Source organism: Thermobia domestica, chromosome 9 (genome assembly GCF_964235325.1).
Source record: "Thermobia domestica chromosome 9, izTheDome1.hap1.1, whole genome shotgun sequence".
NCBI classification, from domain to species: Eukaryota; Metazoa; Arthropoda; class Insecta; order Zygentoma; family Lepismatidae; genus Thermobia; species Thermobia domestica.
In genome coordinates, this window is record NC_137462.1 from 122,902,140 (window position 1) to 122,914,791 (window position 12,652).

General features: G+C 32.4%; 1 protein-coding gene across 3 annotated transcripts in view; it reads left to right on the top strand.

The window, feature by feature from the left end:
* Brms1 (breast cancer metastasis-suppressor 1-like protein) overlaps positions 1-11,850 on the top strand; it is a 44,907-nt gene extending 33,057 nt beyond the window's left edge. For all 3 annotated transcript variants that reach the window (XM_081771816.1, XM_081771815.1, XM_081771817.1), the window contains 2 exons: positions 834-1,041; positions 11,327-11,850. In XM_081771816.1, coding sequence (XP_081627942.1) covers positions 834-1,041; positions 11,327-11,629 — 511 coding nt within the window. In that variant the 3' untranslated portion in view covers positions 11,630-11,850. The remainder of the gene's footprint in view (positions 1-833; positions 1,042-11,326) is intronic.
* The last annotated feature ends 802 nt before the right edge of the window (positions 11,851-12,652 follow it).

Here is a 12,652-nt window from a genome sequence, read left to right on the forward strand (position 1 = left end):
TTACTAACTGAATAAAAACTATAAATTGTGTACCTAGATGCAGTCAGTTTAATTGTCACATGTGGGGAAGTAATTTATAATACTATTGAAAATTTTAAATAATTATCTAAACATGCAAGCTTTAAACACTGCAAACGTTTCAGCGATAAATTCGTGTCATCATCAGTGGATTATTATTATTACTTTTATTAAAACCTATGTTTCTTGAAGAACTACATTTTTGGTGGATCACCTTTGTGTAATTACTGGTAGAAAGTCGTTCTTGGAGTCTCCTTGCGTTATAACCTATATCTTAATAATTCGTTTCATTTAAGTAAAGAAACGTTAAACAAGTTATCAATCTGTATAAATCAGTCCACATCATCTTAAAAATATCGGTAAAGAATTGTTCTTTCGTCTCTGTGTTATAACTTATGGTCTTTTTCCATAAGTAGTATTAATATTTTAAGCAAAGAAATGTCGGCAATTAATCATCCTGTGCAGGAAAACATTAAATCATTCCTCAGCATTATCTTCCTATGTGGCGTGTATGTGCCTTTTCCATAGCTTAAAATAATTGATGGGTCGATAAATCATCCATTGAAAGAAATACAAATATTTCCCTTATTATATCATACCATAGGTTTTTCCCTTGTTATAAGTCGTTCAATTTTTATTCTGTGTACAACACACTGCTTTATTCCACACAACTTATTTATTAAAATGTGACACTAGTTCCTCAGTGCAGATATTGGTTCAGAAGAGGTTGCCAATTTTAATTTAATGTGTTTACTAAAATTATTAGTCATAAGTGTGAACTAGTTAAACGAATTTTAACGATATAATTATTTCAGATTGTATCGTGAACGAATAACTCAAGTAGAAGCGAAGTTGGAGGAGGTAAAATCAGGTCATGCTCAAGAATATCTTCAGCCTCTCGAAGAATTACAAGAAAATATGAAAATAAGGACAGAGGTCGCTGGGATATTGCGAGAACTTAGGTTGGCTAACATAAAAAATAAGTTTGATGCGGAAGAATTAGCGAACCATCAAAACCATGAAGTAAGTATCAATCTTCGTAGAAAATAATTCCAATGTATCAATTTCGTTCTTTAATCTCGTAACAGAGCAAACATTCTGTTTCTCACTATATATATATTTTTAAAAATTTAATTTAAATAATTTATTTATTTATTTGCTCAGAATTGTGTAAGGAAGAAAATAAAGAAATCGTAAGTTGTGTTTATATTTGTAAAATGTAAAATTATTAAAAACTGCAACCGCTTGAAACGGTTTCACAAGTTATTTTTTTCCAGACTATACAATTCGACTTAAATCAGTACATATTTTCTGATGTATTCTTTTGACATAAAAAAGCAGAGCAACCTAAAACTATATAGACACTGTTTTTTTTTTTCGCTTTAAACAGAAAACGTTTTCTTCTTCTAAACTTTGCGTTTTTATTTAAGATAAAGTAACTCGTGAGAAATCAAAATTACTTCGCAGAAATCAAGAGAATAAACCTATATTTCTTCATTGTACCTGGTGGGCAAAACTTACCGTGTCACCAGATATCGATGTTGCCAATTAGTGTTATTTGAAGTAATCCATTTCTGTGTTAATCATCTACGGATATTTAGTAATCTAATCTATTAATATTTTCCAAGAATATGAGTTGGAATGAGAAACAACTAAGAACCCAGGTCACAACAAAATTCAGTCCAATGATAAGCAACTCAAGATTGCTAGAACTATATCATTATTTCTGTTACACTTATGATACACGAGTATGCGGATTTTCGGTGATTCATAGTGAACAATTTATAAAACTACTGGCAACAACCGGGATTTTCCCGAGTATAGAACAACGCACTTAAACTGTCAGAAATAACAGAAGCGAGCTTCTCGATTGTACCTTCTGGCAGCAGCAACGTGTTGACTGCTGTCTACGTATTATATTGTAATATAATGGATTTGTAAGTGCGTAGCTTAAACTTTTTTAAAGTTTTATTGATTTTTTTTTTTTTTTTTTTTTTTTTACAATCAATCTCACTTATCTTTTCTTTACTCAAAATATTAGCCAATACGCCCATGCAGTTGTCTAAAATATAACGTTTGAGATCCATATTTTTTAGTTACGATGGAGAGCATCGTTAAGCATTAGAAGATATTCGCACCTGATTGGTAACTGAACTATATACATAAATAATTCGTTGCAAGCTGAAGTTAAAACAGCTACTTGTGTCAAACATTGAAGTGCTTATTAGCCTTTTAAGGTTATTCCAGAGATACAAATCATTTATTGGATAACATTTAGGACCATTTTCTGCCAACAGGGAATTAACATGTTTTCCCCCTACTTCCTCAAATGTGTGAGTCAAATCTTCAATGAAGCAAGCTATTTAATAGTTTCTGAAAATCTATAATACAGGCCGTAGTGATAATGTGATCATAGTGTATTATGTGTTTCATTCCACGTTATGAAAGTATTTTGTGAACGTAATATTTTTTTTTTCCTTTCTTTTTAATCGGAAGTCTCAATAAACATCTGCTGTTACAGATGAAATACATTCCTTTTTATTGAGGGCAAAGTTTCCGGCCTCACACAAATATTTTTGGTAAATATTTAGTCTGAAGGAGAGAAAATGTCTTAAGCCTCTCTGCATCAGATGACTTCTTAAATTTTCAGGTTGTAATAAGAGTTACATTTTGAGTTGTCAATTAATGCCCGAGCAAATTTCGAATTACTTAAATACTTCCGAACCAGAGACAAGAACTTAGACCGTCGATGTTATTTTCATGTTCGTTTGTGATCATTAATCACTATTTTCTAAGACTAAAAGCTTAAATCTATTATAATTTGGCACTAGCAAATATTGAAGGTCACAAAATCGTTGCGAAATTGCTTAAACGTCAAACAACAATGACTCAGATTCAGCAAGAACAAGATTGTAGTTGCCAGATCATATTATATGAAGAATTAACTACTGCTTATTAAGATTTGTTCGTATCTTCGTGAGTAATAATTGATTAAAGGACGATAACCACTTTTATTCGTTATTCATCTATTTTTCTTTTTACAGAGCGAGCTGTGAAGTAGTCATCGTTGTTCATTCAATTTTGCGACGATATCTAATAAACTTTCCTTGTATCCGAGGAACAAAAAACATCTCTAGATAGTTTCGAAGCTCTCTGACTTTCAATATCTTCAACAGTGATGGAACCTGAAAAGGCAAATTTATGTCCAGTTTTTAAGGAGTTTGGAGTCCTGTCCGTCCGTCCGAAAAAAAAAAAAATAAAATAAAATAAAATAAAATAAAAAGTTAAAAAAAAATAATAATAAAAAAAAAATGATTACCATGAATTTTGGCTAGGATGTAACTTAATCCCAAAAGTTAGAAATCAAGTTCCTTGATGGGAGATGGTCTGTCCACTTAATCCTGAGATGTGGAGAATCAAAAATTGATTCCATATATAGTACCGGTCAAAAGTTTGCACTCACTTTTAGATTTGTTAGAAATTAATAAATATCACGAGTTTTATGTTACAAATAATAACGAAACAGTTTTATAATGAGAAAGAAAAGTGCACTTATACGTAATATAAAGAAGTTTAATGTTATTTACAAATTATGATTTTATATTAATTTTCGATTCTTCGAAATATCCCTCATTTACCTAAATGACATCATTACATATTTTTGACATTCTTTCTGTTAATTTTTGTAATGTTCTAGATGAAATTTAGTTCCAGCAACTATTGTGGAAATTCCCGAAGTTGGTCGTGACTTATGCATTGTATTTTTCAAACATTTCTGTCCATTTTATCCCACAACAGTTCAGTTAGATTGAGAACAAGAGATTGAAGGGGCTGCCTCACGTACTTTTGCTTTCTTTTTGTTGCAATATAGTTTTTACACAATTGCAAAGAATGCTTTGGATTATTTTCCTGCTTGAAAACAAACCCTTGACCCACAATTCTCTGCTCACATCGAGAATTGTGACGCTGCAAAATGCTATGATAACTTTTTTTTTTTTTTTTTAATCATCCATAATTTTCTCTTCGTATGAAATCTCCGATGTTGTCGTCGGCAAAACAACCTCAAACCATAACTGACCCTTCACCATGCTTCACACTTAGTATTATGCATTGGTTTGTTGTGCGTTCACCAACTAAACGACAAACATATTGCCTAGTTTATTCCCACAATATTCAAATTTTGATTCATAAGTGAACAACAGTTTTTATGGTGTTTGTTTTGCAATGTTTCAGTTTGTTGTTGTTGCAAATGTTCAGTTGTTCAGTTTGTTGCATATGTTTCAGTTTGTTTTGTTTCCTTAATTGGTGTTTTCTAGTAGCTACACAACTTTTCAACCTGAATTACGAAGTCGGTATTACACAGTACTCACAGACATAGATTTCCATCTAATAGTATTGAGTCCTCGCGGCTGTCCGAGTCTGCTGGCGTTACTTTGAACACAGATGAACTTGTCCTAACATTTTGACGCTACTCTAGATGGTTGACTGCTCTTGTTTTGCCCAGTTGCGCAGTTTCTTCCTTTCTCTTCAAAGTTCTTTTGACACTTGTCTAGAAAACTTTAGTTTTGGATGCGATTTGTCCAGTTGAATTGCCTTCCCCATATAATGCAATAATAACTGCACGTCTTTCAACACCCAGTTCTGATTTTCGGTCCATTTCTGTATTAAGTAAACAAGGGTTAATATTTTTTGTTATATATATTAATATATATTATATATATTTATCGGCTATTCTTGCAAAATAATGCGTTTTGTATCAATTTTGCAAATGTGTTACGTATATAAACTTATCTCATACTGAACTTTAACAAACACAAGACACAGTAAATTGTAAATATAGTACAAATTACCGAAAGTTTGTTACTTAGTTGCACCTTCCTTAAAGTAGGCATTCGCCGATATTTTCGTTCCTTACATGATTAGTCACAAAACAAACAGATAACGATGAACTTGCTTTACGTATGTATAATCGCGCCCTTGCATCCCAACTGTACCTACACACCAGGTTAGTTGCATATCGTTCAAACAATTCCCCAGCGTGTTGCACGTGTGACATTGTTACTTGTTCCAAATATATTCTCTTACGTTACAACATTCATTCCTGCCTTAACAAGAAGATAAGTGAATCAAGTTAATTCCCTAATTGAAATACGTGAACAAATACAACTTTACCTTCAACAGTAGTGAAAAGTCCTTCCACAACATAATTTATTTTTTCAGGAAGTTACAATTTGCTTATTGTTTTGGAAGTCAGAATTAAATTTAACTGTTTATTTTAAAATAAAGGTTCTCCACAGAAGAAAGGAACCTATCTAAACGTTACCAGTTTAACAGTGGAGTTGAAGATATTGAAAAAGAAGCTAGAAAGCTTCGAAACTATCTAGAGAACTTTGTTCTCTCCGCATACAAGGTAAGGTCTTTTTATCTCGGAAGTTATTCAATATTTATCCTATAGCTTCAATTAGAGATATTTAAGTAATACAATCCACTGACAAAAAAAGAAAAAAAAAATCTTACATTCCTTACTCCTTTTTGAGCAAGAAGATTGTAGTATGCACCTGGATTCTTTCTTCACAATAAAAAAAATATTTCATATTAATCAAACTCTCTCAGTAAAAGCTTAAATAATAGAATTGTAAGTGAGAATTGTGTAATTTATTCCGTTCCGTGTAACAAGTTTGTTGGGAAGTAAATAATAAGAGCTAGGGATTACGATTGCTCTGAAAATGTTCGAATATAGCAACATATAAAATACGTGTGTAAGAAAAAACAGAAACTCGGTTAGTATTGATTTTTTGGTTATTTATTCGTTCTGAATGTTAAGTATGTATGGCTTGTTCTATATTGTTATTTAGTTAATCATTAGCATTTAGACGTGCTACTATAATATCATATGTTTGTTAATTACAGAGCTGGAAGGTAATATAGTTGTTATTACTAGAGTAAGAGCAGTATATCGTGTGAAAAGACTACCGGTATGAATTCACTTACTTCTTAATAGACATTGTAAAAGCAACATTAAAAAAAAAAAAAAAAAATAAAAAAAAAAAATAAAAAAAAATACCTTTAGATGTTTGCTCATAAGTGGTGATTTGTAGCGGCTCTATGAGGAGAAAAGCGTTTCACATTCACTTTGCCGCACATCATGTGTTTGTAAAGATCTGTATCACACGAACGAAAAGAGCTATCTACAATCGGTCTTCAAGTTCGAAATCCACAATCTATGGTTACCAGGTCGGGTTTGTTATCATGACTTATCTATCAATGGCATTTTCAAAAGTATATTTTGGGGACTTTATTGTGATCTATTTCAGACAAAGTAAGTGGCATTATAATAACAATATGGAAAAGAAGAGATTTGCTAATTATACAGTAAATCTTGGAGTAACGCAGACATTATAGGTACAAATAATAATCTGTCTATTTGCCTATTTCATAGGAACGAAACTCACAACTTCAGATACAATTTGTTGAACACTAGAACATCGCTTTTTAAAACTCAACTAGGTATTTTCTTTTATAATTACAAAATAGATGTGTTCCAATCACAAATTATAATTGTTATCTGATTATGATGTAATTCTATTTAATATGTGTTATAAAATAGTCTTGTACTGTAAGTCAGTTTTGTGTGTTCGCAAATGGAACTAACGCAAATATGTCATGCACGCTTACTATATTTATGTGTGTGTGGGTGTGCATCTCTTAATTAAGATTTAAAATGTTTCGATGAAGGTTCACTCAAATTTTACAACTAACGAAAAAAAAGACTTTTGCTTCGTAACAGTTCAGTGAAATCGGAAAAGTAATGGTTTGTAAAATGTTGTATGAAACAAAATGTCGATGTCTTCGCAGGATTGTGTATTGCCGTAGGATTTCATTGTTCGTTGAATGATTATATAAGATTATTGAATGATTATATATCGCTTATATAATAAACGATTGGCAGTTAAGACACGTAAATAAGTGTACTCTATTATGTGAGTAATTCTTCGTGGCTTGAAAGAATTTGTACCAAGATTTATTCACATTAACAGATACATTTTTAATCAATATCCTTTTCTTTTTCCTTATTAGCAACTTGCTTCCTGTTTAATTATTGAGGAGATAAGTATTTGTGTCGTTGATTGCGTCTGTAAACGTTTTCGTGCATGATTTAAACCACTTATTATATGGCCTCTTTCACTAGGTTAAGTCACGCACTTGAAAATCAAGAAGTCACTTTGTAAACACATTTTGGACTTCTGTCAGGAGTTCCAAAATCGAAAAAGATCTTTTAATAAGCTGATTGAGGGCTCAGTGTACTAGTTCATGTATTATATATTCGACTAAGCGTGAAAGGAATTATAAAAGCTCGTAATAGTCATTCACCATTAAACAGATAGATCGAAATTATTGTTTCCTATTTTGATATCTGGAATTAGGAAGACTCTTTCGATCTCCGTCTGCGTACGTATGCGCTTGTATCACCACTCCAATGTCTTACTATATATGCAGTAGAACCTGTTACTTTGACTACCTATCTGAATTGGTCACATGCCGAACTTGACCTCATGGTTATGGAACCTGCATTTCCCCGATAAGATATGCATTACTTCTTACTTTGTAAATAGGCTAGTGTCTGTCTTGGAACTTAGCTGCATTGAAGTAATGTTATTCGCATGCTCTTAATGTTAAATTTAACTCTTTATGTAGGGCATCTGAACATATGTTAGTATACGCGATCATTTTTATTTCTTACAAACCTTGGAAACAGTCAATGTTATTGTTGTTTTTGGTAGGCCAACCAACCGAAAGGAGAACGAGAGAAAACTTGTTCATTACAAGTGACTTATAAAAAAAATACACGAGGCGACGATACAGTTCATTGCTAATGACTAGTGTCTGCGCGTGCATGAACAGAAAATCACCATTCATATTTTATATTTGTCCAGTCCACACGACTTATTGAGCTGTGGGCATGATCCTTTGTTTTCGTCACGCGCTTGAAACCTTTTCCTCCTGGAAAATTTGCAAGAAATTTATTACAAATAATGATCGGATTCGTGTTGTAGAGAAAAAGAAGAAGAAAAAAGGAAAAGAAAAAACCTCAATCCTGCTGTTCGGTGATCCTCCGGCCCAGCAGCAGTGCGAATTCAGAACTAAGGGCCGATAGAGGTGAGACCTCATAAATGATTTTCTGATGATCTTATCTGCAGCTGTTGTCACTGGGAAAGAAAAGAGAATGAAGAATTTTCTCTGGTGTTTTGAAGATAATTAGCATGTTGTAAAGTGCAAATGGCAAACTAGCTAGGTATTTATTACGTGTAATGATTTTATATTGCATAAAGAAATTTTACTTCGTTTTGTTTGTTTGGTTGATTCGGAGCTTAATGTTCCTTTCAGTACTGGAACTAGCTTAAAGTGAAATCGAAACCACACAAGCTTCCACCCGAAGTCAAACCCGGGTATTAGCTACGTACGCTAACCATATAGCAAAGAGGAAGTCGTAAAATTATTATTCCTAAATATCCAAATTAGAATTTTAAAAAAGTATATTTTAAAATTTTATATCTTGTAAAATTTTATGTTTTACATTACAGAACAGGACATTTTAGTACGTTTGATTATATTTTTACACTTTGTTAGTTATTGTACACGTCAAAACTTATCTTTTAACATTATTTTAGTAAACTTTAATCTAGTCTTGTATGGCAAAGAAATAGTAATAAAACTTCCCTTATCTGGAATAGTTACTGATAGTTGAAATCTGGTACAGCATAAGCATAGTTTATTTAAAACTATAATGAACCCCCAGCTAGTACAAATTACAAAGGAACATACCGCGTAGAGGGGGTCTTGTTATCGCATTGTTAAAAACTGATTGACAGTTAAAAGCTACAGTTGATATTTCGTTAGATTTTTTTTTTAAATTTCAAACGAACTGAAAGTACTCGTCGTTGTCGGGCTCTAACTGAGAAACTGCTTAAAGAGACTTAGGACCCGTTTCGCCGACAATTAATTCAGAATATTGATTAAAAGAGAGGACTGCGAGAAACGTACATATTTTTCGCATACATTTTCACCTTCCGAATCGAAAATCGAAGAAACACTTTGTACGGATCTGATGATCTATCTGCGTATAAGATTTGGTGGTTGTCGGTTACTCCTTTCTATGCGAGAAGCCGATGACAGATACACACACATTATTTTATAACAGTATCGAAGAGAATTTTAAAAGTAAATATGAAAGACATTTTAGAACCTTATAGGTTCAAAAAGCTAATTTAGGATATTTGCGGTCCTAACCCTCAAAATAAGACATTATCCTATAAAATTATTATATTTTTGTTGATAGCAATTTGAAATGTAAAGAAAACACGAAATTCCTTCACTAACTATACAGAAATAAAATAGGAGCAAACCTAAGAATCGGAATCCTATTTATAAGATACTCACTGATAAAGCAGTTTACAAATTCGTATATTACGATTTATAATAGTTATTGCATCAAAGTATAGTTATTTTCTGTAAGTTAGCCAATTTTTAATCTAATTGATAATGGCTAACATAGTCAGATTCACGGGCGTCTCTGGCGGGGTGGGGAACACGTCCCCCCAATATTTTGAAGTACAAAATATTCAATATTTTATTCTAATTTAATTATTTACTAACGATAGAATAACATATAAATAATAATAATTTTTTATTTGGAATATAATATTCAGGCTGAGAAACGATTATAACAGTTCTTGATATACCTCAGGGGATCCGTGAAGGTAAGCAGAAGGATAAAAATGGAATCGAAGATAATAAACTGGTTGGACTAGGAAGTACCATTTAAATCAATTTCTTTGATGTCACCCCCAAATTTTACATGCCAGAGACGCCAGTGGTCAGATTTCAATGTATATAGTGTGATCAACTGAAACTTGTTTGCAGACAATAACTGCAAAATTACCAAAAGTACTACTACCTTTTATACACAATATAAAGGCATCCATGACAAGTGTGTCATAGCATTTGTGCTTCAAAAGAAGTCACTATAAGTTCAAACATTTGTCCCAATATTTGGCGAATTTATGAATTCCGTCCATACAAAATTTGGAACCATTGACCATTGAGGTTGGAGCTAATGACGGAGGGCTGCCCTCACCTCATCATTTGAATGAAATTTCTGACCTTCCAAAGCGTTCTTTAGTGGACCAAATATGTGGAAGTCACAATGTAAAAGATTAGAGCTGAAGAGAGGGTGGGTGATGCAATATTTCACAATTGAATCTTTGATAGTCCTGAACCTCGCGTGCAACGGGCATTATCGTGCAACACAATTACTGTCAAAAGTCAATAAACCAATGGATGTGCGAAGACGGGTCAAAGTCGCATAGTAGGATTCAGCATTAATGTTTTTTTCTGGTCTCTTGAAGTCAAGTATATGATTGGTCCACGGCAATCAAAGGGGAGTGTAACTATGGATTTCCCTGTAGTCGCTTGTGATTTGAATTTCGTGAGGCGTAAGGATGATGAGTTTTTCCATTGCATACTGGAAGATTTTGAATTTGGTTCAAAACGGTTGCACCTGAATTCGTCCACAGCAACAATAAACAACAAAAAGTCACCTCCTGCAACTTTAGCGCGACAAATGTTGAAGAAAACACGCATATGTACCTCCAGCTTTTCTCGTCTGACAATATCCTAGAAACCTACAGCGTCCATACTGTATGATACCTTAGGTGTTACATAGTAGTAGTAGTATCAGTAGCGTAACTCATGTTGATTTGCTCCGCTCTGAACCCAATACTCAGGCGTCTCTTCACACGATTAGCTTTCGACATCTTTGCACACTCATCCTCAGTAGCAATGACATGTGCTTGCATGTCCTTCATTCGACGGAGCACTTCAACTGGTTGACATCCATCAGCTGTGAGGAACTATATGACATCATGTTGATCGTGTTGGCGTTGTGGATGCAGAACGCCATTTTTCAGTGGTTATTCCTTGAACGACAAAAAGCATGATTCCATATTGTGTAAGTCATGGTTATAGTTATGGCCAATGAAAGGTTTTAGTTGATCAACGCTCATATGTTAACATATTGATGTTGAACTAATATATTGAGTCCTCAACCAGTTTTTGAAGAGTTCAACCCTTGCATAAAAGTGTAAAATGTATTATAGTTATAAATATTAATCAATTATGTTTAAAAAGTGTCTCCAATGTGGTTTATGTACGCGTATATTCATTTAGTAATATTTGTAATATTTCAATATAAATATTTATAAGTGTATTAGAAGATGTACGTAATGAGCCTTATTTTTGTTTATTTCAGAGTGAGAAAAGTTTGTTGTGGGATTCTATTGAATGTGATTTATTAGAAAAGATACGCAGGTTAGAAGAAGATAGAAACAATGTTGATATTACTTCGGACTTGTGGATAGAACAGACATTTAACAAAAAGAATAGGAAAAAATCAGATCCTTTGAATCCTGATAGAAGAAGAAAACCAGTGACAGTTTCTGGACCTTATATAGTGTATATGTTAAGTGATGCTGACATTTTAGAGGATTGGACGGCGATTAAAAAAGCATTAACAGCGTCTAAAAGAAAATCCGAGATTAAACTATTGTTCTAGTGTCTGATAACTTTTATTTTATTCCACAAAGAAACTGAATTGTACATAATAGTGGAAAACGTACTTAGAGGATATATATACGCATTCATGCGTATCAAATCAAAACCAAATTGATTCTTATTCACACATTTATAAATACAGCGATTGGCAAAAGTTAGCGAAACTAAATTTCGGCTAACTCTTCAGTTAATTGAAATAAAATTGTGCCTGTAAATACAGTATATCAACTGGTTATTCGTTAGTGTTATTTAGTTTGCTCACAGTCAGATAGTGGTAGCGCTCTGGCACATCACCACTTCATCAGGTCATTATTGTCTATTCTTAATTGAGCGTACTTAATGATTTTTATGTAGTCATTATGTCACTCCTGTGTTGTAAAGTATCGTAAGATGATCTATTATGCTGCATATCTGAAATATACTTCCCGTAACAGAAAAATTTACCAGTGTAAAGAAGTTACCGTTGTAAGCGGAGCAGCAACCTGAAATATTAAAAGCCTTCATCAAGAGTTCTAATAAGATTAACTGAACTTATCTTTATGTAAGCTAAATGCATAGTAGCTTCTAAATATTTCAAAAAGCAACACAACTTTCCTTAATCGACAAATCAAAATTTCTAATCAAACATATGATGGAAAAGTTTCATATATTTTTTACTGTATTACCTTTTTGTAGGATTACATATGAAGCTAAATATTAATGAAATATAATTTCTATGCTTTATTATTATTATTATTATTATTATTATTATTATTATTATTATTATTATTATTATTGTAGAAAAAATACCTTTTATATACTGAAGAAGCTAGTAGCATAAATAAACAATACTGTTATCGATTATCCTGTGTTATTCTATACTCTCAAACTAATTAATTATTTAGTTGTAAATCTTCAAGGAATTTTAGTTTCTTATATATATCGTAGACAAATTTAAGAGATTCGGAAGTGTTCGCTTCTTTTATGAAGTTTATCCAGGACTTTATATTATTATTTATTTACGTACCTATTATATTCTGTACTT